At 40.8% G+C, this 26,182-nt stretch overlaps 1 protein-coding gene across 9 annotated transcripts; it reads right to left on the bottom strand.

The window, feature by feature from the left end:
• Nucleotides 1–162: 162 nt before the first annotated feature.
• Nucleotides 163–24,409, bottom strand: LOC125770021 (hexokinase type 2). 9 transcript variants are annotated; one of them, XM_049439168.1, is made up of 9 exons: nt 21,403–21,771; nt 20,229–20,562; nt 7,861–8,023; nt 7,600–7,784; nt 6,638–6,811; nt 4,101–4,200; nt 3,241–3,442; nt 2,839–3,178; nt 163–2,768 (listed from the first exon to the last, which is right to left on the bottom strand). In XM_049439168.1, the coding sequence occupies exons 2-9, from the start codon at nt 20,280–20,282 to the stop codon at nt 2,595–2,597; spliced, it is 1,392 nt and encodes a 463-aa protein (XP_049295125.1). In that variant the 5' UTR covers nt 20,283–20,562; nt 21,403–21,771; the 3' UTR covers nt 163–2,594. The 9 variants fall into 9 exon arrangements, with proteins under 9 accessions (XP_049295125.1, XP_049295126.1, XP_049295129.1 ...); XM_049439169.1 differs by having other exon boundaries at nt 20,229–20,593; XM_049439172.1 differs by lacking the exons at nt 20,229–20,562; nt 21,403–21,771 and adding exons at nt 11,442–11,730; nt 13,273–13,381.
• Between the last annotated feature and the right edge of the window lie 1,773 nt (nt 24,410–26,182).

Raw genomic sequence — 26,182 nt, forward strand, 5'->3', positions numbered from 1 at the left:
AGTTCTTCAACATCATCTTGTAGTAGGTTTAAGAATGTTGAAAGTTTAATCCATTACGATCACTTCAATTTACTACAAATACTTTACCTTAATCGGAAATGTTTGAGAAATAAAAAAACTAATCGTATTCAAACAGAAGCAAATGAAACAAGATCAAACGAGTAATACTTTCAATTTAATATATTTCATACATATTGTTATCTGCTACTAATCCGATTCAGTTTAGTATGACTGTATTTCGCTGTGGAATAGTGTTGGTTGCCATGCAAATGAAATTACTTTTCATTCTGGTTCGCAATTCTGCATTGTTTCGCACGATGCGACTTATTGATGGAACATGAACAATGTACTGTGGTAAACTAATAAGAGCATCAACATTTTTCCAAAATGTTTCAACAAACTTGTCTGCGTCGATGGCGTTTCAGTGTCCGTTGCGGGTGTATATATCGACTAGCTTAAGTTAAATCAAAAGAAATCAAGTCTGGCTTGCTATATCGTTGTTACAAATTTCTCACATTGGGTTAGAGCCCTCCCTTGTATTTTTTTGAAGCGTAGAAGAATTTAGATAACTGTCTCTGTTGCAGCGAAGGGGTTCGATATACTTTCGTACGTGTTAGCCTATGTTCCATGGAGGATATGTACATGATCAGGCCAACATGCTACCAGTACAACATAAATGTAAAATTATGCAAACAATTCAAACCTAATAAACCCACTAAAACTAATGTTCCCGGAGAGAAAAAAATCAACAATTCTAACTATACACTATAAACTAAACGGTAAATGGAGTCAAGGCAGCACATATCCTTCCGTTCCGGGATATCAATCCTTCCGTTGTTTCATCAGTCACTAGTCCTATTCGTTTGCGTGCTTGAATTTCATTCACATTCTTCGTTTTCACTTTTTTTCCAGTATTTAACTTTATTACACATCATAAAACAGCACTAACGGTTTTTTTTGTTTTATTTGCTGCCTCGTTCTGGGTTTGAGGGATATTATCTTTCTTACTTTTCTACCCTATTTTGCAACTTTCTTCACTTATCAATGTATGTCTATGTTTTCATCCGTTTTCATCCCTGCCTTTCCCCTTCGCTAGTTACATTCACCTTCTGCTTCAGTTGTTAGCACTCGATTCTTTCCTTATTTCGCGATTGAAAAAAAGAGAAAAAAATACAGTAACACTAAGAATTGTAACTAATTTAAAACAATGTACAATCTACAACACTAACTCAAAACCTTGGCCACCCTTTTGCTCGCTCTCCTTTGTTTAGTAACGCTCTTAGCGATCTCCTTAAACAGTGATTAACTTTTTTTTTGTTTTCAAAACCAACGGATACAACCGGTACAAGCCTTTGTCATCCGGACGTCATAGTTTACTTTAAAAGGTTTTCTATGTTTTAAAAGGGTTTAAATTCTCCCTGCTCTTTTTTTTTGCTATCGACTAACTCATGCGATCGCTTACTACCAGCGGAGTTCACACACCGTTGTTCATCAGTACCGAAGCTCGTCTATATTCCACCGAAGCAAAACTAAACACAATCCACACTTCAAGACTTCGCATACTGTATGGCAATACAGAGACTTTCGCGTTCAAGTGGAAAATTCGAAACCAATGCAGTGCTCCATTCAAATTGAACTAGAATGTGTCGAGGTGGATCTTGAATCTTTTCTACTTTCTGGAACTTTTGCTACGATGAAAGCGATTCTGTATAAATCAAATCAAAGAAAGTGAAGAATCTGAATTTTCGACATATTCTAATTAAACTAAAACAGGATACGGAAATGGCTCCTACTTCGAAAAAACGAAAAAAAAATCACATTTTTTCACACTCATTGATGCGCTTGTGGCCGATCGAAAGATAATTTACACATCCGGTTGTTTTGCTTATCCGATTTTCCTAGCATATACTAGCACTTCTTGCCCGTGTGAGGTAGTACTCCTCATAGTCTGGCAGCATTTTCGTTTGCGAACGAGTTCCTGTACTTTCTTCCCGTGCGATGCGGTAGTTCTGGGCAAGAATTCATTTTTGTCAATGTACGGTGGTGATGGTGGGGATTCAGGCGGAGGACAGAAGCTGTGCTCCAGAGCCCTTTTTCTAATAAAATGATTTGCTTTGCTTTTCCTATTCATTGATCAACATTGTTTCTTTCACTATATATATAATATGTATATATACTCTATAAATCACTAGTTACGTTAGGGTGAGAATTGTGAACGTTTGTACGCAACTAGGTCGCGGTGAGGTGGTCACTCTACTGCACGCTTTCACTTATTATTGTAGCCCATTATTCATCAATTCGCGAGTGTGGTGGTTTCTGCCGTGTGACCGCCCGTTCGTTCCATGTGACAAAAAACCCAATGGAGAATGATAACGTTACAACACACAAAAAAAGAGTCTGAAGCGCGTGTGCTGATGTCGGTGGACATTCGCAACAGTATACCGGCGACTGGGGAGTAGCTACGCAGCTGCACCAAACTTTTCACCATATCTGGTCACACGCGCTCGCGCACACACACGGTTTAGTGTAGGTAGTGTTCGGTTTCTCACTTCAACTCGGTGCTATTCCGGTGCGATCTGATCGGAAGCAGGCGTTTACTGTGCCTCACGACAGGCAACAGCCGCTACTAGCGCTGCACCACGACCGGAACCATCCTCCGAGAGCATCAGATCGAAGGAAATGTGTGGTTTGACGAACTGTCTGATCTTTTGCACCATTAGATCATGGAACTTGGGATGGAAACGGTACACCGAACCGTCAACACCAACCTGTCAACATCAAAAAAACCACCTTAATGAGTAACATAAACTTTGGAAATCTTTCCCATTCCACACATACCGTCACGCTTCGTTCATCCATTTTGTTAATCAATGCCGCAATACCGGCCGACACGAGGTGAGCCGCCCGGCTGGATACACACTCGCAGATGTAGCGCACATTCGCACAGTCCTCTTCGGTCGCGTGCTCGAGACCCAGCTCTTCCAGCACTTCCCGACAGTTGTAATACGTTCCCGGTTTGTCCGATTCAATTTCCGAAACGTATTTCGTAAAGAACTGGCCACGCTTGAAGAGAATATCGGATCCGACACCACCGAACAGAAGGCCTGCCTTCGTGAACCTTACTATCGCCAAACGAGCCAGCTCGCCCATGTACATACCCGAGATCATTTTCTCTTGCCTGGAAATGTACAAACAAACGTCATTATTCTGCACTAAAACTTTACTAAGCTTATCACTCACAGCTGTCGGCCCGGGTTTATACTGTGCTGATCGATCTCACGATCGTACTCCGTGCGTATGAAATCAAGTGCACCGTCATCACCGAACGCGCCCCATTCGGTGTTTATCAGCACATGCTGCTTAATGTTTGGTCCCTCCTTGGGGCCATCGAAGAGGTCGCAGTTTTCCACTCTCTCTACGTAGCACGCGTTACTTCCCGTACCTTTAATGTTGCGCCGCAGTAGATCAAACGACATGAAAATTATTAGTAAACGTATTGATAAACGTGATAAATAACATATACTGTATGATAAATAACATGCAGGAAGGTAAAGAGCAAACGTAAATATGAAACAGGGAAATGAATAAGAAAACAAACTATAAAAGGTAAAAAATAGGAAAACATATAATAGAATAACAATTATAAATATAAGATACAAAAACTAAGAAGAAAATGATTAAAAGAAACAGGAGAGGAAAAAACAAAACAACGATAGAAACAAAAGCAAGACAATGAAAGGTACCAAAGAAGAGCCTACCTAGGTTAGCAATTTAGAAACAGAAGATCTTTTGTTGGGTGTGTTAATTTAAAAAAAAATTATGTATCATCAAATTTACAAAAACCATCACCAGTTAGTGGGGTCCCGCTAACGAAAATAGAAACTGTCCAACGGTTCCGGAAAAGCCAATTACGTTGCCAATCTTAGAAACTCCAATTACCAAACATTTAGCTCAAACTAGGCGCTCGTTTGTTCCTTGTCCCTTGTGTTAAGTAGTATCCTCACACCTTTTAAGCCGTTACATACACTTCAAGCGCACACACACACGCAGCACAAACATACACGGTCATACACACGAGAGAATCTTACACATCTACATACCGACAATCAATCCTATTCTGCAGTTGTGATTCTTCCACGCACAGGACATCAGTGTGCCAGTAGTATCGTTCAGGATGGCACAGATATCAATTTGTACATCCTATAACCCGTTTTTGCCGTGCAATGAACATATTCGGAAAAGAACGGAACACAGACCGGAAGGTGTAGAACAATGTTGCAGGGCGCATTATTTCGTACAGCATTCGTAGAGATCATTTCCAACATTCACGTGCAGTTTCGTATCGCATTCAAAGTATTTTCAAAGTGAGAAAGAATGACGGTGTTCGATTCAGGATGCAAAAGAGAAGATCCAATTTACAGTAGACCGAACGCATTTAAGAAAGAGTGCAAGTTTACAGACACACAAGTCACAGTTTTCGAATGATGAGCAAGAAAAGAAAAAGAAGTAAATAAAGGGCCGATTACATTATGTACTTTTGCTTGGTTTTTACCATGGTAGAATGTGTCAAAATAACTTCAAACTGCACTATTTGACAGAAAACACCATGGCTCATGTGTAATCGCAATCTTGGAACAAAGTTGGTTTTTTCTATGCTACCACACGGTGACAGAATCTACACAGGACATACCGAATGTTTTTTACCATGCCTTGGTAGAATCTGTCAAATCGATTTTGACACATTCTACCATGGTAAAAACCAAGCAAAAGTACATAATGTAATCGGCCCTTAAGATTCGTTAATATGATGTGCTATAATTATGATATGGTAAAAAATATGGTGATAAGAATCGCTAATATGCTGTTTATAGAAGAAACATTCCATAATTTCACTAAAAAGTATGCGGATTTTGGAACCTTACCGCCGCTTAACAACTCTCTGATGAGATTATCTGGTTACACGGACACAAAAGAAAGTGCAAAAAAAGGACGAATTCTGCAGGAGACAAGCATGACAAAGCGAATAGAATAGTGCATATGGGCAAGTAACTGTTGGTTCAAGTACTGGGAAAGATTGAATGTCCCAAGATTACTCGTTGTCAACTATTTTTTTTTATAGCAAACTAATCCATCATAATCCACATTATCAGTATAGCGTGCCCTTCGTTATCTATAACAGCTCGCTGTCCAATTGTTTTCAATTCCGCAATCATAAACTAGCGAATAATGCAGTTCTAAGATCTCTTCGATAGTGGTGGGATCATAAAACAAAACCATTTTGTTGGTATCAAAAGCCATAAAAGATGTTATTATTGTGCGTAACTTTAATTTCCTGATCGCGATAAAGAACACACGGACAATTGCTGACAGCTGATTCCATTAATTGAAATGGCAAATATACCGGATATTGATTTAGTTTACAGCTTCTTTTAAGTATTGAACGTAAATCACATCAATTGACTTTGAAAGAAACTACTGGAAACGATGAATCGAGAAAGCATCAACATGCGTCACGATTCTAGTGCATAAGACGTTCGCCCTTTCCCATCATTCCGCAGACAATTAAACGTGCAGCAAAAACAGGCAGTGTACTATGAACGGTTCTAATAGAAGTAAAACTGTATGTCAGATTAAAAAAATAACTATATAAATTATCCATTTCCCGTACTGGCTGCGGTACAACGCCGTACATTCATGTGCACCGAAGACAATTCCGGATGATAGCATAAGGACGAGGTGATGTTCCGTATCATACAACAGAAATACATTCGTGTGTATGTGTGTAAAGGAAAGAAATACAAAAAACGGTAAGAAAATAGAGAAGAAAGTAAGAACTTTATGGCTTGTATCAGGCTCTGCTAGCAAATACCGAAGAAACTGTACACATAAGATAAAATGGTTTTGGATAGAATAAAATTGAACGGTTGAGTTCAAACAAAACATAAGAATAAAAAAACAAAAAAACAACAGCAAAAAGAGGGCACAGGAAGGGTAATTTAGAATTTATTTAAAGTTCCACTTTGTTTGCCGGTAGAACCTTTTGCATGGAAATCCGCATGAAGGCTGCGACAAAATGGTTCCATCGGCAACAAAGCGCTAACGGAACGTAACGCAATTAATAACCCAATCTGAAGGTGGCTTACCAATTATCACACCGACTTTGCAATCGTGATTACTGTGCGCACACGACATCAGCGTTCCGGTGGAATCGTTTAGAATTGCCATTACCGCTATATTAACGTCCTACACACGCAATGTTGACCAATTGGGAGGGTGGAATTTGAACATGTTGAATGTTATAAATTTTGTGCATCATTTTAACAGAATTATACAAAGATCACTGTTGTCGCCATCGTCATTAAACGTTGTTGTAGAAAACAATACAAAGTGTTAAAAAACAAACAAATTGAAACATTCATCGATACATGATGTAATTGTTTTAATTTTTTTTTTCGCTTATGCCATCATCGTGTCGACACCAAGTGAACCTTTTTATTCGCGATCGGTTACGATCGGACGCATGGATTATAAAAGCGTTGCTAGTATAAATCACCAATACAATGGCTCAGCGCAGCAATAAACGGGGAAAACATGTAAAGTCACCATCGATAAAAGAGCACCCAACCCCAAAACTTACCCCCCGTCTGGCGATAGCATCCTTCAGCAGCTGCACAACGTCCTCACCGACGACACCGGCACAGTTGAAACCTTTCGTCCATCGGGCGAGAATACCTTTGGTAAGACCCAACTGCGTTAGCGGGAATGAGAATGTGAATCCTAGCGGTAAACGTTCCTGGTACACTGAGTGTTCCTGTTTTTTTTTGGAAGAAATGCCATAAAAAAGAGTATTTTAATTATAGCCTAAAGTGTAGGGCGTTATGATACGAATCGTAGTTACATGTACAGATATTTAGCGCTTTATCACCGCAAACGGTATATTAAAGCTAGAGGCTATCGCGTCAAAAGTAACACTGATTAGCGCTATCATTTGCAATTTTGACACTTATTGCAGTTCGTACGTATATTGATATGATAGTCGGCACAATTGATACTTCAATATGTCGAACTTATGAACGTATTAATCTGTTTAATTGGGACTAAGATCCGACATCTCCAAAAAATCAAAAAATTTAAGCTAGTAACTAGTAAAACTATCTGGATATCTAAGCTATTCAGGAAAATATTCCGCCAAAGTAAACTACAGCTGAATAGATAAGCCAAACTCTATATATGAACTTCATACCCCAATATGCTTTCCAGGAAATGTAAACAATCAAGATAAAATCAATGTTTGACTTTGAACCAAAATTAATGCGGTAGATTTTTAGATATGAGCAACGCCATCTGCTCTACACGTCGCACATTTTTGCGATACTGAGAGGTTTTATCATCCTTCAAACAAATACTTACATTAACCAAAATAAACCAAATCCTTCAAGAGAGACTAATATTCGAAGAATTTGTCGTTATCAATTCTGCAAAAACGAGTTATTTGTAACAAGAGTTGACTGGCGAACGTGTCATAATTTGTTTGGAAATGAAGATAAATAATCTGGATTTCTGGAACTACCGTTATCTACGATGACTGCTTCTACATACCTTCATAAAGTTGGCTAAACATTCAGCAATATGGTCAAAGAGCTGCGTCCCACTACCGAGCATAATGCTCTGTGGAATGGCATAAATCTTCGACAGCATTTCGAAGTCATTCTCATCCTTCAGGTGGATCAGCAACACTCGGAAATTGGTACCACCAAGATCGAGGGCCAGAAATTTTCCCTTTTCTGTAAGCAAACGAAATGAACCGACGATTTTAGTTATAGTACACACACACAGAGTGACATAAAACACGCGGCTTACCTTTCCCATTTGGCAGGTCCTGTACGTAGGTGATGAAACATTTGACGTCCGCTTCGGCGTGCGTTTCTTTACTGAGTCCTCGATTAATTTCCTTGATCACCCGTCGCATAATCTCCTCGATCTGTTTGTCTGTGAGGATTAGCTCCTTGCATTGATCACGGATCTGTAATACATGAAAGGGAAACGGTGCTGCATTTAGTGAAGAGTGGAAAGTACATCGAAATACACCCATTGTACATCAATAGCCCCAAAAACATCGATAGTATAAGCCACTGTCACTACACCGACACGACAGAGAGAACAAATTAGTACATGCACTGAACTAGCGGGATCGAATCCAACAGTAGTTGATCTGCGCGTGGACGATCCTTTGATAAGAAAGAGTCCGCACAAATTTGCGACCATTTTGCGCACCTTGTCACCATTGGGAGCCATCGTAAAAAAAGATCCGTCCGTGGAAGGACGATGAAAGTTCCGATAGAAAGTTCGCGATCCGCTTAACGTAGAACGTACATGCGACCGGTACGCTGTAAGGCACTGTACTGATAATGGTTCAACGTGGCACCTTTACCCATCGGGCCTGTGTGCTTTAAAAGCACCAACGATAGTGTGCTAAGTATCTCAGCCGTCTTGCCGAAGGTGCACATCACACAGCCCAGGAAGGACGGGGTGATGATAATCTTGCGATTAGTTTGCGTGAAGACGTGTGCGCACGCGTACCTCTGGAGGAATGGATGTAACCCATCAATGAATAATGGTTCGCAATTGTAGCTGTTTCGGTGAAACCGTCCGGTAAACGCTGTGGTATGGATGGGGGATTTTTGTCGACCTTTTGACAAGGTGCCATCTCACTCGGCGGAACCAGCGAATGTCAATATTTACTGCCCTGTGTCAATACTGATAACGTTCCAACATCTTGCATCTTGACTTCAATGAACTGTAGGCATCGGTCAAGTGGGGAAAAAACTATCAAATTTCTTCCTAGAATTTCTTCTGAAATACATCTTTTTCCCATTTTAAATCAATTCTAACTGACATCAACAAAGACTTGGAAGACTTGAAAAGTAACTCTCAAAAGGTCTACTAATTTGCTATCCAATGGATAGATACTTCGTCCAAGGTTAAGACGCAGTACATCTGATCAGAGAGGGTGGGAAAATTATAGGCTACACCCGGCGACCGGCCCCAGTGTTGTTTAGACTCCAGCGCAGATGACGATGATGGTGCCTACGGTAGGTTAGTGGGTTGTTTACAAGAATACCCCCATTCACTATCACCTCTATCTCCCCACGCCAAGTCACTTGCATCCTGCTGCATGCCTTCTGCTAATATGTAGAATCTGTAGCCACAAACCACACATCGATAGTGGTTTCGCAAACAACTAACCTGACACTCACGTGGGCCCGTCCCACCAATCTCGTTAGCGGCGCTCCGTTCTGACACGGGCTGATACACTATCAAGTGGGAAAGCCTGCCATAAATGTGAGTTGTTTTGCTCACGATTACGATTCTGTACAGCGCGCTACAGGTGAAAGAGGATTTATGGCGGTTAATGCGTTTCATGACAACCTTAACTGCGGCTTTTGCAAAACTGCATTACAGTGCACGAAAGTGCACTCTTTTCTACAATTGTTTGCACACAGCCTGGTCACACTAGTGTAAGGACGTGGGAGATAGGATCATAAATTCAAGTACCCTACCGGAAGCACAATTGCGGTGGAAAAATACTTTCCATATAATTCGAAACCTACTGCCTCAGATGCGCTTATCAGGCCGATGTTTCAACACTGCTAGTGTGGGGCTCCGTGTTTAAAGTGTGCGACAATTAAATGGATTGACCCCTGGGAAAGTTCTGTTTGTCGATTCCAAAGCAGATAGGATTTGTTTTGCGCATCGTCACATTGTTTTCTTTTTTCGCATGAGGCAATAAGGAAGTGACTGCACGTTGAAGTTACATAACGAGTGCATCGCAATGCACCCAGTAAAAGCAGGGAAGAGCAACCTTATCGAGCTTTTGGCAAGTATATCTTCCATAAGTAGTCTTTTAGTAGTCTTTAACACACATTTGTGTTTAAGTAAGTGAGAGTGTTGAAGAAAACGAGTGCCTTATTTAAATGAATACTTCTTCGATAGCCATACAATTTAGTTAGTATGTCATAAGACGATTTAAATTATAACAATGTATTTCCTACTTATTGATCATCACTCATCAACCCGTCTCGATAGGCGGAGAGCATCCTAAGCATCGCAACACCCGAATGTGCGCCCAGTAGTGCCGCCAAAAAAGTGTTTGTTATTTTCTATTCGTTTGGGTTTGCGTTTGCCACCGGGCTATAATTAGAAATCAATTACAAGTGCGACTCATCAACGATTTCTCATTCGGTGCGCCATTTCTGCTAACCTAATCCTGCAAAGGAAATCGAACTCGATCTCTCTCATTCCGCTCAACCGCCCAATGCTGCACTTAAAATAATGATCACCCAGCACCCCCTTTTAACGCAAAGAAGCCAACCCGATGCAACCGGCGAAACCTTATCGACAGTCGGGGAGGTTTTTTGCTTTTGCCTATTTGTTTTATCCTATCGGCTAATGATTTGTTTTCCATTCGTATTTAAATTGAACAAATCCAGACCCAGGCATGTGTGGAAGTATTGGGTGAAGTAAACTACTTCGGAAAAATCTACGCAGTTCGCAGTGTACCCTGGTACAGAAAAAAAAAATACTATACCATCCGCCTGCACATTCCGGCAACGAAAGCCGAGCTGCTACTAGTATGCTGTTGGTTCGCGGACGGAAATAAATAACAAAATGCGCACACAGCACACAACACGCTGGTAAAGTGTGAGCGAAAGGTACAATGGTAACCGTTTTTAGAGGGAGAGAAGAAAAACAAAAACAGAGAGAATGATGGAGGGAAGAAAAAGAGAAAGTGTTGGTGATTGTCTTCGCATTACAAACACTCTGTCACACACCATGCGCCTCCATATGTACGTCAATCCCGTTCTACTCTACATTGCTGACGTACGACTTTAGTTGATTTGTAGATTAAGTTGCGATTTATGTTTTTTTTCTAACTTTTTTTAGTTTTCTACTACACTTGTTTTCATTGGTAGTAGGTCAATACAGTTTCTATCATTTAACGAAAAAAACAAACAATAGAACTTTAGTGTCAACGCAATACAACCAGGTTAATGTTTTTTTTTTGAAAATTTATCATTTTATGTGTGTTTTTTTTTCTTCTCTCTCACTTTACTGTATCCTCTATTTTATTTGCTTTTATTACTACGAGGCCATCACGAGATCATTTTCGCGGTCGCCGGTCTTCAACCGTCACAGTGTTTTTCCCGCCAAGGTTAGTAAAGGTCGCGTAACGGGAAGGTGTTTAATTTTCGCGCTTAAACGGGACACGAAACTGGTTGGTTAAAAGGAATTTTTGAATATACAAAACTAAAACAGTGTTAGAAATTTCAATTTGAATATGAAAGATTTTAGTTAGTTTTTTTTTTTGTTTATTAAGTGATCAATCAACAGCTGTAAAGGATCACTATGCCATTATACTATGTATTATGGTAGAAGATTACCTTGGTGAAGTTATCTTTGATGACACCCATTTCGTTCTGCACAAGATCACTTTTCGATCACAAAAGGGGGGCTCTCTCTGCCCTATTTTTGGCGTCTCGTGTCTTGTACAAAACCAAACCTACCGATGAGTATCGACTGCTTTTCGAACACTACAACGAGCGAATCTGTTGCCGTTGGGTGTGTTTGTGTTTATGTTTAGTTCGAGATATACTGAAATGCACACACACAGCACACTATTATCACCGGGGTGTAACTGTTCGCACACAACACCAATTCTCGCAGAACGAACTTTTAAAGTTAATAAAACAACAACAATCAAAATCAAACGATTCGTCCAAATATTTTCAGCACAACCTGCTTTGTAAAAGCTCTTCCTAGCAGCACACTACTAACCGAAGCTGTCAAAGCGTTACTAGCGGCTTGCTTCGATTTGTAAATCGTTTCCGACTCAAACTGTCATACCACCGGGGACACGCGAGTGCACTGATTGGTGTGTGTCAAGGTAGTGCGCGACTGTCAGATCGTGTCTACCACCGTTATTCCGAAACACTGTTGTTGTTATTTTCTCGTTCGAAAAACGACTCCGGCACTACCGATCGCACGCCACCAATAATCACGCGTAACGATCATCGATGATGGGGGGACGCATGGTAGGTGCACACATACGCAACTTCGCGAACGATCGCTAACGTGCCTAGGTACAGGTTTTTCGGAAGGGTGTGTGCACACATGTGCATAGAGTGATCGTGGACACACACTATAGACAAATACATTGAAAAACATTCGAAAGAGGAAGGTGAGTAGGATGCTGGCGGAATGTTTATTTTCGTTCCCACAAAAACATGATGGACGGCTGCTGACGTAGCACGGGGTGGGAGTGGGAGGAATGGGAGGATGGTAGGGAGTGATAATAGCCTCTGTACTGTACTCCCTTCAGCCAAGCGTGTTCTCTCACGTGTTTCCTCCTTTCTAACGGATGCTCTACGTGCTACGTCAATACAAGAGTGTTTACACAAATTCTCTAAACTTCTTGACTGTTCCAACAAATTTAGTTTGTCTGGAAGCCAAAGAATCAATATTGAGCCGGAAACGGAGCGATAGTCTATCGACAGCAATGATTAATTATTGAATATTTTCGCAGGACACCTGAAGGATGTTGCAAGAAACAATATGCTAAGCTAAATTCCAAAACTCTACGTCCGAGTTCAGTACCAACTTCAACACATTCTATCGCAATTTGTGTCCGTTCTGTATGGATGGCAATGGCCAACCAAAAATAACCGGCACATGATCACTCGCCGTCCGTTGTCTTGTCCGTTTAGTGCTTTGACGCTTTTTGTGTTGTACCATCGCTGTTTTACTACTGTCGTAAGATTTTCTTTTTTTCTTTATGTTATTTGGGGAATCACAACGAAATCAGCAAAACAGACACGCACAACCGGTAACTGCTTGGTCATGTGTATGTGAATACGTAGCAAACGCAAATTGACAATTCCATCTAAGGACAGCCTGGGGTAATTAACGCTCAACTTTTTTTTTTGTTAGCAATGATCACTTTTGGGGGATTTTTGTGAGGAATTCCCACTTCAAAAAGATTATCTTTTGGATGATCTTTCCCACAACGTTGTTGAACAAGAAAAAACGTGCTTTTTTTCAATACAGGTTTGTGGTAATATTTCATTTCCATGTCAGACATGGACACCGGTCGATCACTCAGTATACTTGGCGAACGTAAAAATAAATGCTTTTTTATAGTATTTTTAATTTCACTACAATTAATTACATTAATGTTCACTGCTCTAAAGGAATTTAATTAAACATATATAACACCTCTTTTGAAACAGATGAACCATAAACACACACACACGACCGAATTGGTTTGCGCGGCGTGACCAATCGTCCGAAAGGCGTTACGACACTGCCAAAGGATGCTGGCCGATCGTTTGCGCCAGAGTTTGACGATATACTTTTTCCGTCCACCCGATTGCGAAGATTGTTCGCGTACGCGCGTTTACACGCAAACATGCCGAAGTGACACACACGCACAAAACATGCAGAGCAAACCAAATGCAACGACAAGTTTGGTGAAAGATATGTGCCATTATCGAAATCGTCGTCGGTTCGGGTTTTGCGGTTCACAGTCGCTAATTTGTGCTGTGCACAATGTGTACTGTTTAATTGTTTCTTTCTAAAATATAAAACAATTAAAAAATTTATTTTATGTAAGTTTTTATAAAAGTAATTTATAATATTTTATACTAGCATTCTATATTTTTTTCTTTCACCGTGTTAGTGCACTTTATTGACAGCATTAAGCACTTCAGAATCCACCGGTTTCAGCTGTGGTTAACGAAAGACAAAAACGACCAACAATCGAACGGCTTTCATCTCAAATGCTCTCAATGTGTGTATGTGTCTGTTTGTGTATTCTAAACCAGCTCGAGCTTAAGATGACCGTGCACAAGGATACATTTAGAAAAAGGCCTCCCACAATGCAGGGCATTACGTGGAGTGACACGTAAGCAACCATTTTATATATGGTACCGTTCCGAACCACGGTGTTGATGATCGGTCGATAAATCTCTTCAAAGGTTTCCAACACATTCCAGCGTGCGTGTGTGTGTGTGTATGTGGCCACAGCCACAGAAGACCAGCACTTCCCACGCAAGTAGCGGTATTAAGCTACTTGAAAGGCGCCATACCTAAGGTGGCTTTACCACATTCCAACCCGAAACAGAACCGGCTTCGGATGTGCCGCTCACAGTCACTAGAAGCTGCAAGAAGTGACTACGAACGGACACTGATAGTTTGGTATTGATTTGTGGTTTAGTGGAAAATAAATAAACATCATTAAAACTGGTTATCGGTTCAGCAAGAATAAAATTAACCAGAAAAAAAAAATGTTTAAACAATTGATTGAAAGGAACTGGAACTACAAGCTTTTACTTTTTGACATTACAACATAACTGAATAATAAATTCTTGGGTACTAGGGAACGGTCCAGATGAGATTTGGTACCGATCCTGACGATCTAAGGAAGCCTTAAACTCGACTATTAAAATAATTATTTTCCATGTGTTTTACTATAATAAAATATAGTAAATTAAGGTAGAAAATTTTGAATTACCTTGGAAATTAATTAAACCCCAAAACTTGAAAGTATTTTCTCAAGCAAAAAAAAATTTTTTAAACCACTTGCAATGCACTTGCTGGCCCACTGTGCCGCCATAGGGTAAGAAATGGATGGGCAAGAAAAGATAAATCGAAATAAAAAACAAACCGGCCCGTTTCAAAACATGGGGACGAGCCCCCGAAACCGAGACCGGGTTGGCCCTTGATTGGTTGCCGAAGCGTAGGCCGTACAGAGGCCGTACCCGATCGGTCATTTGCGCTCCAACGCACCGTCCGCTTCCAACCGTGTGTGCCATTAATTCAAGTGCAGTCATCTCACGATTAAGCTCAAGAGCGGAAGGTTTTTGTTTTTATTTATTTCTTTCACTTACCGTAGAAAATCGTATCGGATTAAGTGTATAAATAGAACCGGCAGGAACGTTGTATTTTTCCGCAGCCGTGGCAATTGGTTACGGGATTTCAACGGGGTGCAACAGAATGCACACTGGCGGGTAGAAAACGTTAATAAGACCAGAAGTTTATTTTACAAAAAGAAAAAAGGAACGGGGGAAAAACATTAGTCGACACACTATACACACCAGCTTTCAACTGTCGATTCTGATCTTGGCAACGTCACGAGTGCGACGTACGTCAATGGATGAAAGCAAAAACATCTGTCATAAGCATCCGGAGGTTGCTGGGTTGACCGAGTAGATAGCACCCGGGGATTGTTTTCCCTGTGTTGTTGTTCGTGTGGAACGTAATCGTGGTTACGATCATCGTGTAGGCCATCGTGTGTTTGACAGCCGTCATTTCGGTAATAAAGATCATTCTCTTCGGTCTTCGAAAGATCATTGCTAGTTCATGCAATATTTCTTTAAGTATCTTAAATTATATAAACGAATTAAAGAGATCATTTCGCACACCAATCACAATTAAAATCATCTTTTGATCGAAACACGATCCACTTCAATTCGGATAGTTCGTTGACCACATGACTTTGCAAGATAAAAATGAAGGTACAGAGGCACGATCCACAACACACACGGGAATAATTGCAAGCACGTTGCAAATAAACACAATAGAACTGGCAATTAGCGAAACGGTCATAATTTGCAACCCACGGTAGCTTATGGACGCTGTACGGACGAGTAAATGATCACAAATTAAACCCAACAGTCCAACAATCATTGATCGTTCACTGTGGATTAATTAGGTGAACAACATCGCAGCACATTTCGCAACATGTGTGAAAGAATCACAATCTAGTTTCACCTGTTCCGATGTGATTCATACTGCAGTAGAACTAAAAAGCGTTAAATAAAAGTAAAAGTCACGTTCTCCATGCGTCACAAATAACATGACGACCAACATTTAAAATTAAACCCTTATCCAGTTGTAGATAAAAAAATCCAACGTACCTGCTAGACAGAATGCTTCCGGATACATAGTCATCAAGTGCAAGATAATCGGATAAGGAATGAATCTCAGTCCGCAAAAAAACCTCCCCCCGAAGCACGACGGAAGCGCGGCAATAGATGTTGTCATCGTAAATGCAACAAGTACTCGCAACTCCATGACATTGAAAAATGAATGAACATAAAACTGCACGACTATCAACTTTTGTACCCCGCCTCCCAACGACGGAGCAGATCACAACGGAACGAGCCCTTCGAATTGCAGTTGCGTGCTGAGCATCACATACGCCATTTATTGGCAACGCCTCCTGCGTGTATTACTCAGCATTTATTAACGTAGGCTAAGTAAAAAAGAAGTGCATTCGTTTATTGGAATATTGCAATTGTTTTCCTCACAAACAGCACAACGGCACACGACGGCAAAAAGATTACACAAATCAAAGCCCGCCACATACCAAATCGGAGGAGTAAACAGTTTGTACGACAACAAACAACCACCAGGCTAATGCTTTTTTTTTGGTGATGAACTTTGGTCCATTCGATCCAAAAAAAATTCCCACCATACATCGATATCGGAAAGCAATAAAGAAAGCAAGGCCAACAAATAGAAATATGGTACGTTCGAGCAACATTTGACGGTGTTGTGTTACCCGGTCACGGTTTGCGATGGCCTAAAGCAAGAGTCATCGTACCGTTTGGCATTGTAGATGTGTTTTAACAAACAAAGCAAAAACTCAATCCATCAATCGACGTCGTCGAAAGGTTTCTCATTTGCACAAAAGCTAGTTAGTCATATGTTGGGAAGAATGATTTTTTTGTTCCTGTAGAAGCATTATCTTTGGCATATTACTGCACAAACTAGGCCAATCATGTGACCTAATTTAGTGTACCGGATACATCTTTTAAAAGTAGTGTGTATAAAGTTATTACTTTCCAGACAATCGATTGTTTCTATTGCGAATTACGTTTGAATTGGAATTGGGAAGATCGTCTTATAACCAAGATTAATTATTTAGCTGCAAGTAATTATAACCATTAGCATAACCAGCGTAAAAGTTTGTGAAGAAAACAACACTTTTGAAGCATCTGAAGCTTATGCTTATCAAAGATGTAACAGCGACTATGACCAACGTCTCTTAGGGGTCCTTTGCTACTACCAAAACTCTGCCAGGGATCTTCTATAAATCAAACCACATCCCAGAATCTGCATAGACGTCATGAGATTACGACTCTCCTTCAGATGTCCACCAGAAAATTGGAGATTAACGAGGTAAAAACCAAAATGATGAAACTCTGATGTCTCGCAGATTGGAGATCGCATCTTTGAATTCGTCAGGAATTACACCTATTTTGGGTCAAAAGTCTTGCTGTCAACAGCTCATTCTATAGTCTAAGGAAGATTATACTCTCAAAACGCCTATCGATATGGTCTAAGTCGAGACTATATAACGTCGTTAGAACGTCTGATGTTTTCGTATCTGCTCAGTAAGTTTTTTGGTTCAGTTTTTATGAGAGCTGCAATAAAAGTCGCCAGGTTTCGGTGGGCTGATAATGTCATAAGAATGACACCAGACGATCTAGCCCGAAGAAATGTTTAACGTTGTTCACATCAACACATGTGGCGTGAACTGGCCTCACAATTCGCAAGGATTTGAGTAGATAGAACATTCGTTAAAAAGAATCTTGTGAGTATATCGATCGTAACACATTGTGTTATGCTCTTCAAGATCTGGTAGGAGAATGAAAAGGCAGAGGAATTCTGGTAGGTTAACAACCACTAAAGATTCCAGCATAAGTTTTAATATCCCCCACAAGGTTAATCTAGGCGATGTACAGCAATTTGAAGAAACCAATAAACCTTTTCGCTTAATAATGATTAAAGCTAATCACACTTTAATCTGATAACATTAAACATCACAGATTAGCAGATTAATAGGGTGAACTCACAACACGCACACTTGCCACGATATCCTATTGCGTTTGCAATCAATATGAAACCCCACCACAAGATCCTCCACAAAACCCCCCCTTGGTAACTCTGACCCGGCCTGTGAACACCTCCAAGGACACCCGCTCTGCTACGACTACGCGGAATTGAATCGTCCACCTGAATGACCGATACCACGACCCACTCCACCGGTTCGTGCAATAAAGGGTTTCCGTTCACCCTGCGCAGATAGTTCCGTCATGTTTTGCAGAAGAAATCAAATTGCGGTATACTTCCGCCTGCCGCAGTTGGACTCCCGAAGGGATGCAGCGAATCGGAACGACCTTCTCCTACCGAACGAGAAGACCTTCTCGTAGGCGTTTTTGAAGGCAATTAACATGACGGGTCAGTGCACTACGACCGGTTTTGTTTTAAAAAAGTTGAGCAAACAAAAAACTAATCAAGTACAAGTATCGAACAAAAATACTAAAACATTAGTCCGATCACCGAAGTAGTAACTGTTTGTGAATTTTTTTTTTAACTAAATCTCAATGTGATACGGCGCACGCTGTTTCGCGTGGTGCAAAGATCAATCCACGATCGTCGCTCTTTTCGCTCTTTCTCACTGCTCAGTGGTTCGTGGCATGCTATTAATTTATTAAGCAACAATCCCAATTCCGCACCGAAATCTCAACACCGCGGATAGGGGCGAACCGGTTTCGGGCGGAATGGTTCGAAACATTTCGGGCCAAGCTGAAATGTACGATGAAAAGAACGAGGGTTCACAAGATTAGCCGCGGGCATTGGCGTGATAAGCGAAGGTCAGACCTTTTTTTTGTTATGCTTTTCTTTTACTTTTATTTCGTGTTCTTCTTATTGGAGGGCGTGTAGGCCGTAACGAAAGTGAAACGAAATTTGATCATGGATGTTTGCAAAAAACAAAAAAAAAACTTCAACAAATATTATTTCTGATGACGAATCTGTTGTTGGTTTGATCCACTTTTCTTAAACTGTTTCGACTGAAACATAAATGGGGAGGAGACTACTTAAAAATGTAGTAGAACTCCAAAGCAAATATTTTATTTGCTTTTTAGGAGATTAATCACGTTAGTAACTGCTCAAATCGAGTATTAAACACGTTAACCGCCATGTGAGTCACTAGGTTGTCGGTCCACCAGTCCCTGTCTATTCTACAACACCTAATGGAATAAATAAGACTATTTTATTTATATTGTTTGAATAACGAGTTAGTCATATCTGTCAATTCATACCTCAGATATGAGCAACTTTTATCTGTCAACTAGTAGAGGTTCTCTACTACTTTTGACATTTTTTAGAGACGATAGAATCCCATTGTGAACAAAGCCTTATTAATCTTAATAGGTACTGACATTGAAAAAAAACTAACGTCATTTTTTAATACCCATTCTACTCACTTCTCTTAAAAAAAGGATTTAACTAAACTCCAAAAATGATAGAAAGAAATACGCCTATAAATATACGATAATTCAACAATTCCCAACGGTTTCAACGATGATGCAACGTTGTGTAGGTATTGCCTTCTTCTAGTGAATCATGAATGGACATTCGAAAGGCATGCGTACTAGTACATCAATTAAACGATACCCGTCTCTCCGATAAAGAGACGAACCATTGCAAACCACCGAAACACAAGGATCAATATTTCCTACAAAAATAATAACACTCTTCCCATAATTAACGCAATAAGTTTGTGAAACATTTCTTTCGTCTGGGAAAGCTTGCAATAATACGTGGAATCCTGCTCATGGCTGATGTAATCAATGGATCTCAATGGGGGAGAAGTAAAAAACAACTCCTCCCATCCAGACATTCGGAGCCGCCACCCGTTTAGGATGGGAGGAACGGAAAAATACACACACACACAGACAGATTACATTCGGTTAGCCTGCTTCAAGGTGTCCTTCAGTGAAACCCACCAAGGTCAGTGACGTCTCCACGATGGGGTAGTCGCGTTTGCCCTTCGGTCTTAAGGACTTTGGCGGGGATTCCCACCTACTGCTGGAGACGAAGCAGGAGGACACCGTTGGTTGTTATCTAATCCTGTGTCTTCTTTGTGTGTCTGTGTGTTGCCTTAACATCAGGTACACTCACACGGAGTTCTTGACACCTACGCTACGTTCTTGCTTTTTCCCACCGTCCTTTTGAAAGACAAAGCAAAAGTTTCTACACATCCTTCAATGTACAAGATTCATGTTTCAGATTCCCCTAAAAAATTGATGCAATTGATAAACCGTTTTAGGAGCAGTCTTAATTTGCTTGAAGGCAATGTAATACTTTGGAACACTTACTTCCTTTAAAACACGATCCACTTGCATTCCCATGAATGGTTTCACCAGATCCATGCTGGACAGATTCGGCGGCACTGCTCTACGGGTGACCGATAAGGATAGCTGTGGCGGTGTTGCCTATCGCGTACTTCCGCGTCCCGTAAGTTCGTCGTCGTAATCGCCGTCGTTTTGAGGGATTTATATTGTTTCACTTTACGCGAGTTGGGCGATAAGTGATGATGGCTCTTTTCTACACTATTACACCAATGCCGATCAGGTTAGTTGAGAAACACTTTAGAGAACAGAAACACACACTCTTACACGCACAGAAATTATGATTTTATGACTTTTGCTCCTGGGAAATGGGTGATATAAAACACTTGTCACTAGAGGTAAACATAAATTTTAACAAATCGTCTAACATTTACATTATTACACACAAAAGCAAAAAAATATGTAAAACCCGTTTAATGTAATTCCCTAATTTTGCTTTCTCATTACAATCGCACTTAGTCCCGGTTGCAGTCTTGCCGTACCATCGACCAGAAACCACACAAACACTTGGCGGGTATGCAAATGAGAGCAATTGAAGTGCAAGAAGTAGGGGACACGGGACAAGGAAAAACAAAATTAGAAGGGTCGAGGTGAGAAGGGTCACCAGCAAAGCTTACTTTTGCTGGAAGCGATAGCCAGAAACGTCAGCGTATTCGTGCGTGGCATATACTGCACCGACTCAATTGCCCCCCTGGGAATGCAGTGTCCAAGAGGAATCCTAAAATGCGCTTTATGTTCCAATGCAATCTTTATGTTCCGTGTGACGTGTAACCATTCCGGAGCGTAGTTGCCATTGCGGAAGAAGGCGAATTCGGAGACAACTGTTTCACTGTTTCACTGTGTAATCCTATAACATTCAGTAGACGTGGAACACCCCATCGTCCACTGGTAACCGGAACTCCTGACCGGGAGGTCGCACACCTCCCACACCCAGAAAAACACGTTTCGTAATGAATCTTGGCACACTTGATTAATTTCTTTCGTACATTACGTACTTTTCAATCACCAAGGATGCGATGACGATGACAGATGTGAGAAGTTAAAACCTTATCATCTCCTTCATCACATATCCAAAATCTATAGTGATCCAAATGTTGGATAATTTACATGCTTTATTTCACCATTCGATATTGAAGTTTACCTTCGTACGCACACACACACACACACACATATACACGTGGACACGGTCGCGAATCTGGAGCAGTACGTAAAGGAACACCAGCGTTAAAATCACCAACAACTGCTGCGTGTTGTCACTAAGCAGCGAGGTTTCTACCGGTGTGTCAAAAACAACTTTCCGTGGCGCGTACTAACGGGTGAATATATGTTTTATGGAAAATTTGTCCAGTAGGGAAGGTCACCTTGGCCGGGCCCGGGCTATTGCCTGTTCACTTTCGGGCCTACGGGTGTGAAAGAGATCGGCATACTGCGTCTGTGTGAGTGTAGTCCCAAACGCGCGCTTGACTTCCAGCGTAATACCAACTGGAATATGGTGTGTATGTGTATGTGTAAATGTGGTGGTATTGTGATAGATAGACAAAAACATAGATATCTGGTATGAAGAAATCTACCAACCGCTAACGTAGTGGAGTCGTAAATAGCGTTTTCAAGATGCGTATGAATGAACGACGCATACTTTCGTCTGTATGATAAACACGTAAGCACACAAACACACACACTCATACAATCCGTATCAAGTTTCCTTTAAAATGCCACACGCAGATGTGATATCGTTTTGAAACGTTTTACAATTAGCTACAACACACACACGCACACATTGCAAATCATCAAGTGCATGGAGAAATTAAACGCGGTAGCACACTTGACAAACTGCATTTAACAATTGAGAACTATCTGCAGTTAGTTCGTGATGCAAACATGTGTATAATTTTGTTTTTTATTTACTGTACATCGCGTAAAATTTACTAGCCTAGCTGTCAAATAACGTTTATGCAGCGATACATCCGAAACGTCTGACGTCTAATTACGTACGATTCGGAGAAAGTGTTTTTTTTTGGAGTCATCCCTTCCACCCATCCTCCCATTGTACACAACCTCCCTGAATGGTTTGGTTGCTCTCTTTGCACGTGCTGTGCCTACTTGGGAATTTTTCGTTGCACCCAACCACACGCACACATACAGCTGTTCGGAGCAACAGACCGCGCGCAGTCGCAACAAATGACACACCTCCAAAGTATGGTGTTTCGGTGACGTCACAAACTGGTGGGGAAGTACACTTTGGGTGCACAACAACAACAACAACACCAACAAGAACTTCATCCTCTCCCTTTTTTGTTGTGCCCTTTACTTTGTGAAATGTACTTTTATTTTCATCTCGTAAAACTCCGCCATTTGGTCATGTGTGGTAGAACAATACCGAGTGTCTATTTGCAATGGCGAAACTTAATTGCATTGCAAAATTGCATCAGGTTGTTGCGAAAATGCACAAATGTTTCTTTTATGACGCAGCACGGACGCAGAGAATGGAAGAGTGCATAAGGTGTTTTAAAGATTTTAAGTGATCGTCAGTTCTATATACTAAAGAAAATTATTCTGTCAAACCTTGCATTTTTTTGCAATTTTAACCGCAATAGTAAAAAAGAACAATTTGTAGGCAAAAAAATACCCTCAAACCAACTGAGATAAAAAAAACGAGTTTACATGGCAATTTTACTCCAAGGTTGAGCAATCATTAAAGGTAAAGTCCCATAAACTGCTTGGAAGGGTTCTTTCCACCCATTTTTTCCCCTTATCGTAATCAATCGAATAATACCGGCCGCACAGTTAGTGTTATCAAAATGCTCTTGTAAAACCGATAATTGGAGCAATTTAATCGATTTTTTTATATACATCCGGAATCGATTGCTCGAAGGCACATGAGGAAGAATTCGTCACGGGATTTTTTTTCTGAGGGATGTGTTTGACGATATGTCCATTAGGGACACGATTGCATTAATTGGGTATCATAAATATCATTTAAAGTTATTGTAGGATATAAGAAACCGTGATAAGACTGTTGGTATAAAGATCGCCGATCATGTCCGACATTTCCCAAGAATGTATTGAAACTTCGAAGAAATTATGCTCCAATCACAATGTGTCACCTCCGTAAAAGCATTATGTTTGCAGCAAATTTCAGTTTGTCCCTCCACTCTTCATTGCCAATTTCGCATCGCTTCCTATCGCATCTCCCGAAGAACGTCATTCGTTATGGCCCAGCTTGTCACTCGTTGGCGATATAATTTACACCGATAGACGTACTGATAGCTATCACCCCTTTCTCTCACATACCAAAGGCCTTGTTTGATAAGAAACGTGTGCGAAAAAATGGCGTCCAGGTGTACCTTTATAACCGATCTAATAAATTACACTCGGTCTCGGTACCTTATGGATCGATTGTCGCTTGTACAGTCTTTAGACGACTCCGTTCCAATGTGATAAAGTCTCAAAACGCCACACCCATCAACGAAATTAGCTCAATTTTTTTTGAAGAATTTGAACAAGATTACAACACTTACCTCCTCGAGAACTTCCATTTCCGACATGCCGCTATCCTCCAGTGGGGGTACGTAGATTAGTGGATGAAGATCTTTTGGATGGCGGTCAATTGCCGACCACTCGCCGTCTGCCTAAAAACTCGATCGTATTCGGTGGAAAACGCAACCGTTAGTTGCCACCGTTTTAGGGCTTTATGTGTGTGTAAGGTAATTATGTAAGCCTTCACTTTGTACCACACCGTTGGTCACGCGAATGCACCCACAAACACACACAGACACCAAGACACACACACACACACGGCACAAAAACAGGCGTAGGTGGCCCTTAACTATTTTTACAAAAAAAAAAAAAACGATCGCTTTCCTCTTGTTACCGCTTATACCACACTAGCTTTCCAAAGCCCTTCAAACACACTTCAACGAATTTTTTCAAAATGCCTCACTTTCCACACGACGGTTCTGCGACCGTCCCGATGATTGCTTGCACTAAGAAAATGTTGCCACCCAAAGAAAAAAAAAACAGGGACAGATTACAGAGTTGTTTGCTATTAGCAGACGGATGGCGATCGGGTTATGTTGGCGGATCGGAGCCGGTACGATCGCTCGGTACCGTGACAAGTGCAAGTGCAAGGTGCGGACAGTGACGATGATGATTACATAAAAACACTATCTTTCTGACATTGAAGCGAAACACCCGACGAAAGGAAAGAGAATGCTTCCAGAGGATATTCTTTTTTTTGTTTTTGGTGGCAGATAATTTGTATAACGATGTCACAAAACTATTAAATTGTTGAAGTATTTTCGTTTAGAATCGCAAATTAAACACATTTAAGTTGTAGCTTAAATGAGCCTAAATTCCTAAATATGTCAGTAGAAGAAGATAGAAGATAGATCTTTTATCCTAATTGCAACACGAAAAAGAAAATCTGATCTTCAAGGACGGATGAACGATGTTATACAATCGATCTTTTGCTTTTCTTCAGATGTAGTCAACACCGAACAGAATAGACCGTTACCACCGATTGCAGTTGGAACGTTGGAACGAAACGGTACACAAAAATTACAGGTTGAAAACACTTTTAGTAAAAACTTTCTAGCAAAAAAAAAACAAAGATCACAAAACGATGTTAACTGATCTAGTAGTTATCGAACCACGCACCACGATCATACCCCGATGACGAACAGTTTCGACTGACAGATCGCCAAACGGACGAATGGATGCGCAAACTGGTGGCCACGTTCGTTTAAAAAAAGACCCCTTGCTAACTGCTTCCACCCGAGGGTGGCGTTTCGCTACGATCCGCTACAGCTTGCTCCGAAGTTGATCGTTCGCGGTCACACCAAAGGCACGACATGGCGGTGCGCTGGGTTCGACTTTTGGCGCATGATGTTAGTAAACGAAGATGCCGTTGGATTGCTTCTCGTAGTTCTAATACTTCCGAACTCGCGATGATGCGTATGATGATATTGATCAGCTACACGAATTCGTGCAATGATGTTTTCTGGTAAAAATTATTGATTTCCGCCGTGAAAATTTACTTCTGACCAAGGAGACCAGGAATTCCTTTCTGTGCGAATAATATCTCCTTTTATCTGCAATTAGATGAAAATATTGAATAATCATTATTGCATCACAAAATCGCATTTCTCCATACCTTAAATATTGCGTCATATTGGTATACGTTTCTGATGAAATTCTTTTCATTTAGACGCCAGTATTTCTTCATTTATATTTGGAGTTATTTCGAATTTCAGTAAGAAACAGAACTCTCTCCCTCTGGGTCTGTAAGTTCTAAAAATAAGCTTCACATCATGATCATGAACTTCCATGAAAGTACATTCATTGCTGCTACAAAATCCAATCCATGCTCGCACGTGTCACAACACGAGCGGAAGTGTTCCGTAGATGCACTCTGCTCCGATGCCCTGCTACTGTATCGCTATCAATAATGATTATTATAATTGTCCCATACCGAGAACCGTGATCCGTGATGTTTCCATAAGCCACTCCAAACTGTTTGAAAATGCTCCTCATCACACACACGCACGCAGTATTGGGAGAAATAATCTAAATGACATTTGCACGGCCAAGAGGACGTCTCTGCCAAAGGAGTCTCCATCAACTTCATTGATGGTGTCATTGCAAGAAGCGCTCATTTCGCACCGCGTACTTGCTGTGGAGGAGGTAGGGGTTTGACGACGTGACGATTATTTATGCCCGTGTCTCGACTGTATGCAGGGTTGCAGGGTTACAAAGAACAGGCGGCAATATGCAGCAACATTCATCGACAGTGCAATTAGGTCTTATCAACACTAATCATACGGTATTAAGGGCCTTCATTTCTTCCAGCTGCTATTGGAGCACGGGTTGCACCTAAAACTTCCCTTTGGGAGACTTGATGCTTCGTTAGATTGTTTGCAAAA

Source organism: Anopheles funestus, chromosome 3RL (assembly GCF_943734845.2).
Source record: "Anopheles funestus chromosome 3RL, idAnoFuneDA-416_04, whole genome shotgun sequence".
NCBI lineage: Eukaryota > Metazoa > Arthropoda > Insecta > Diptera > Culicidae > Anopheles > Anopheles funestus.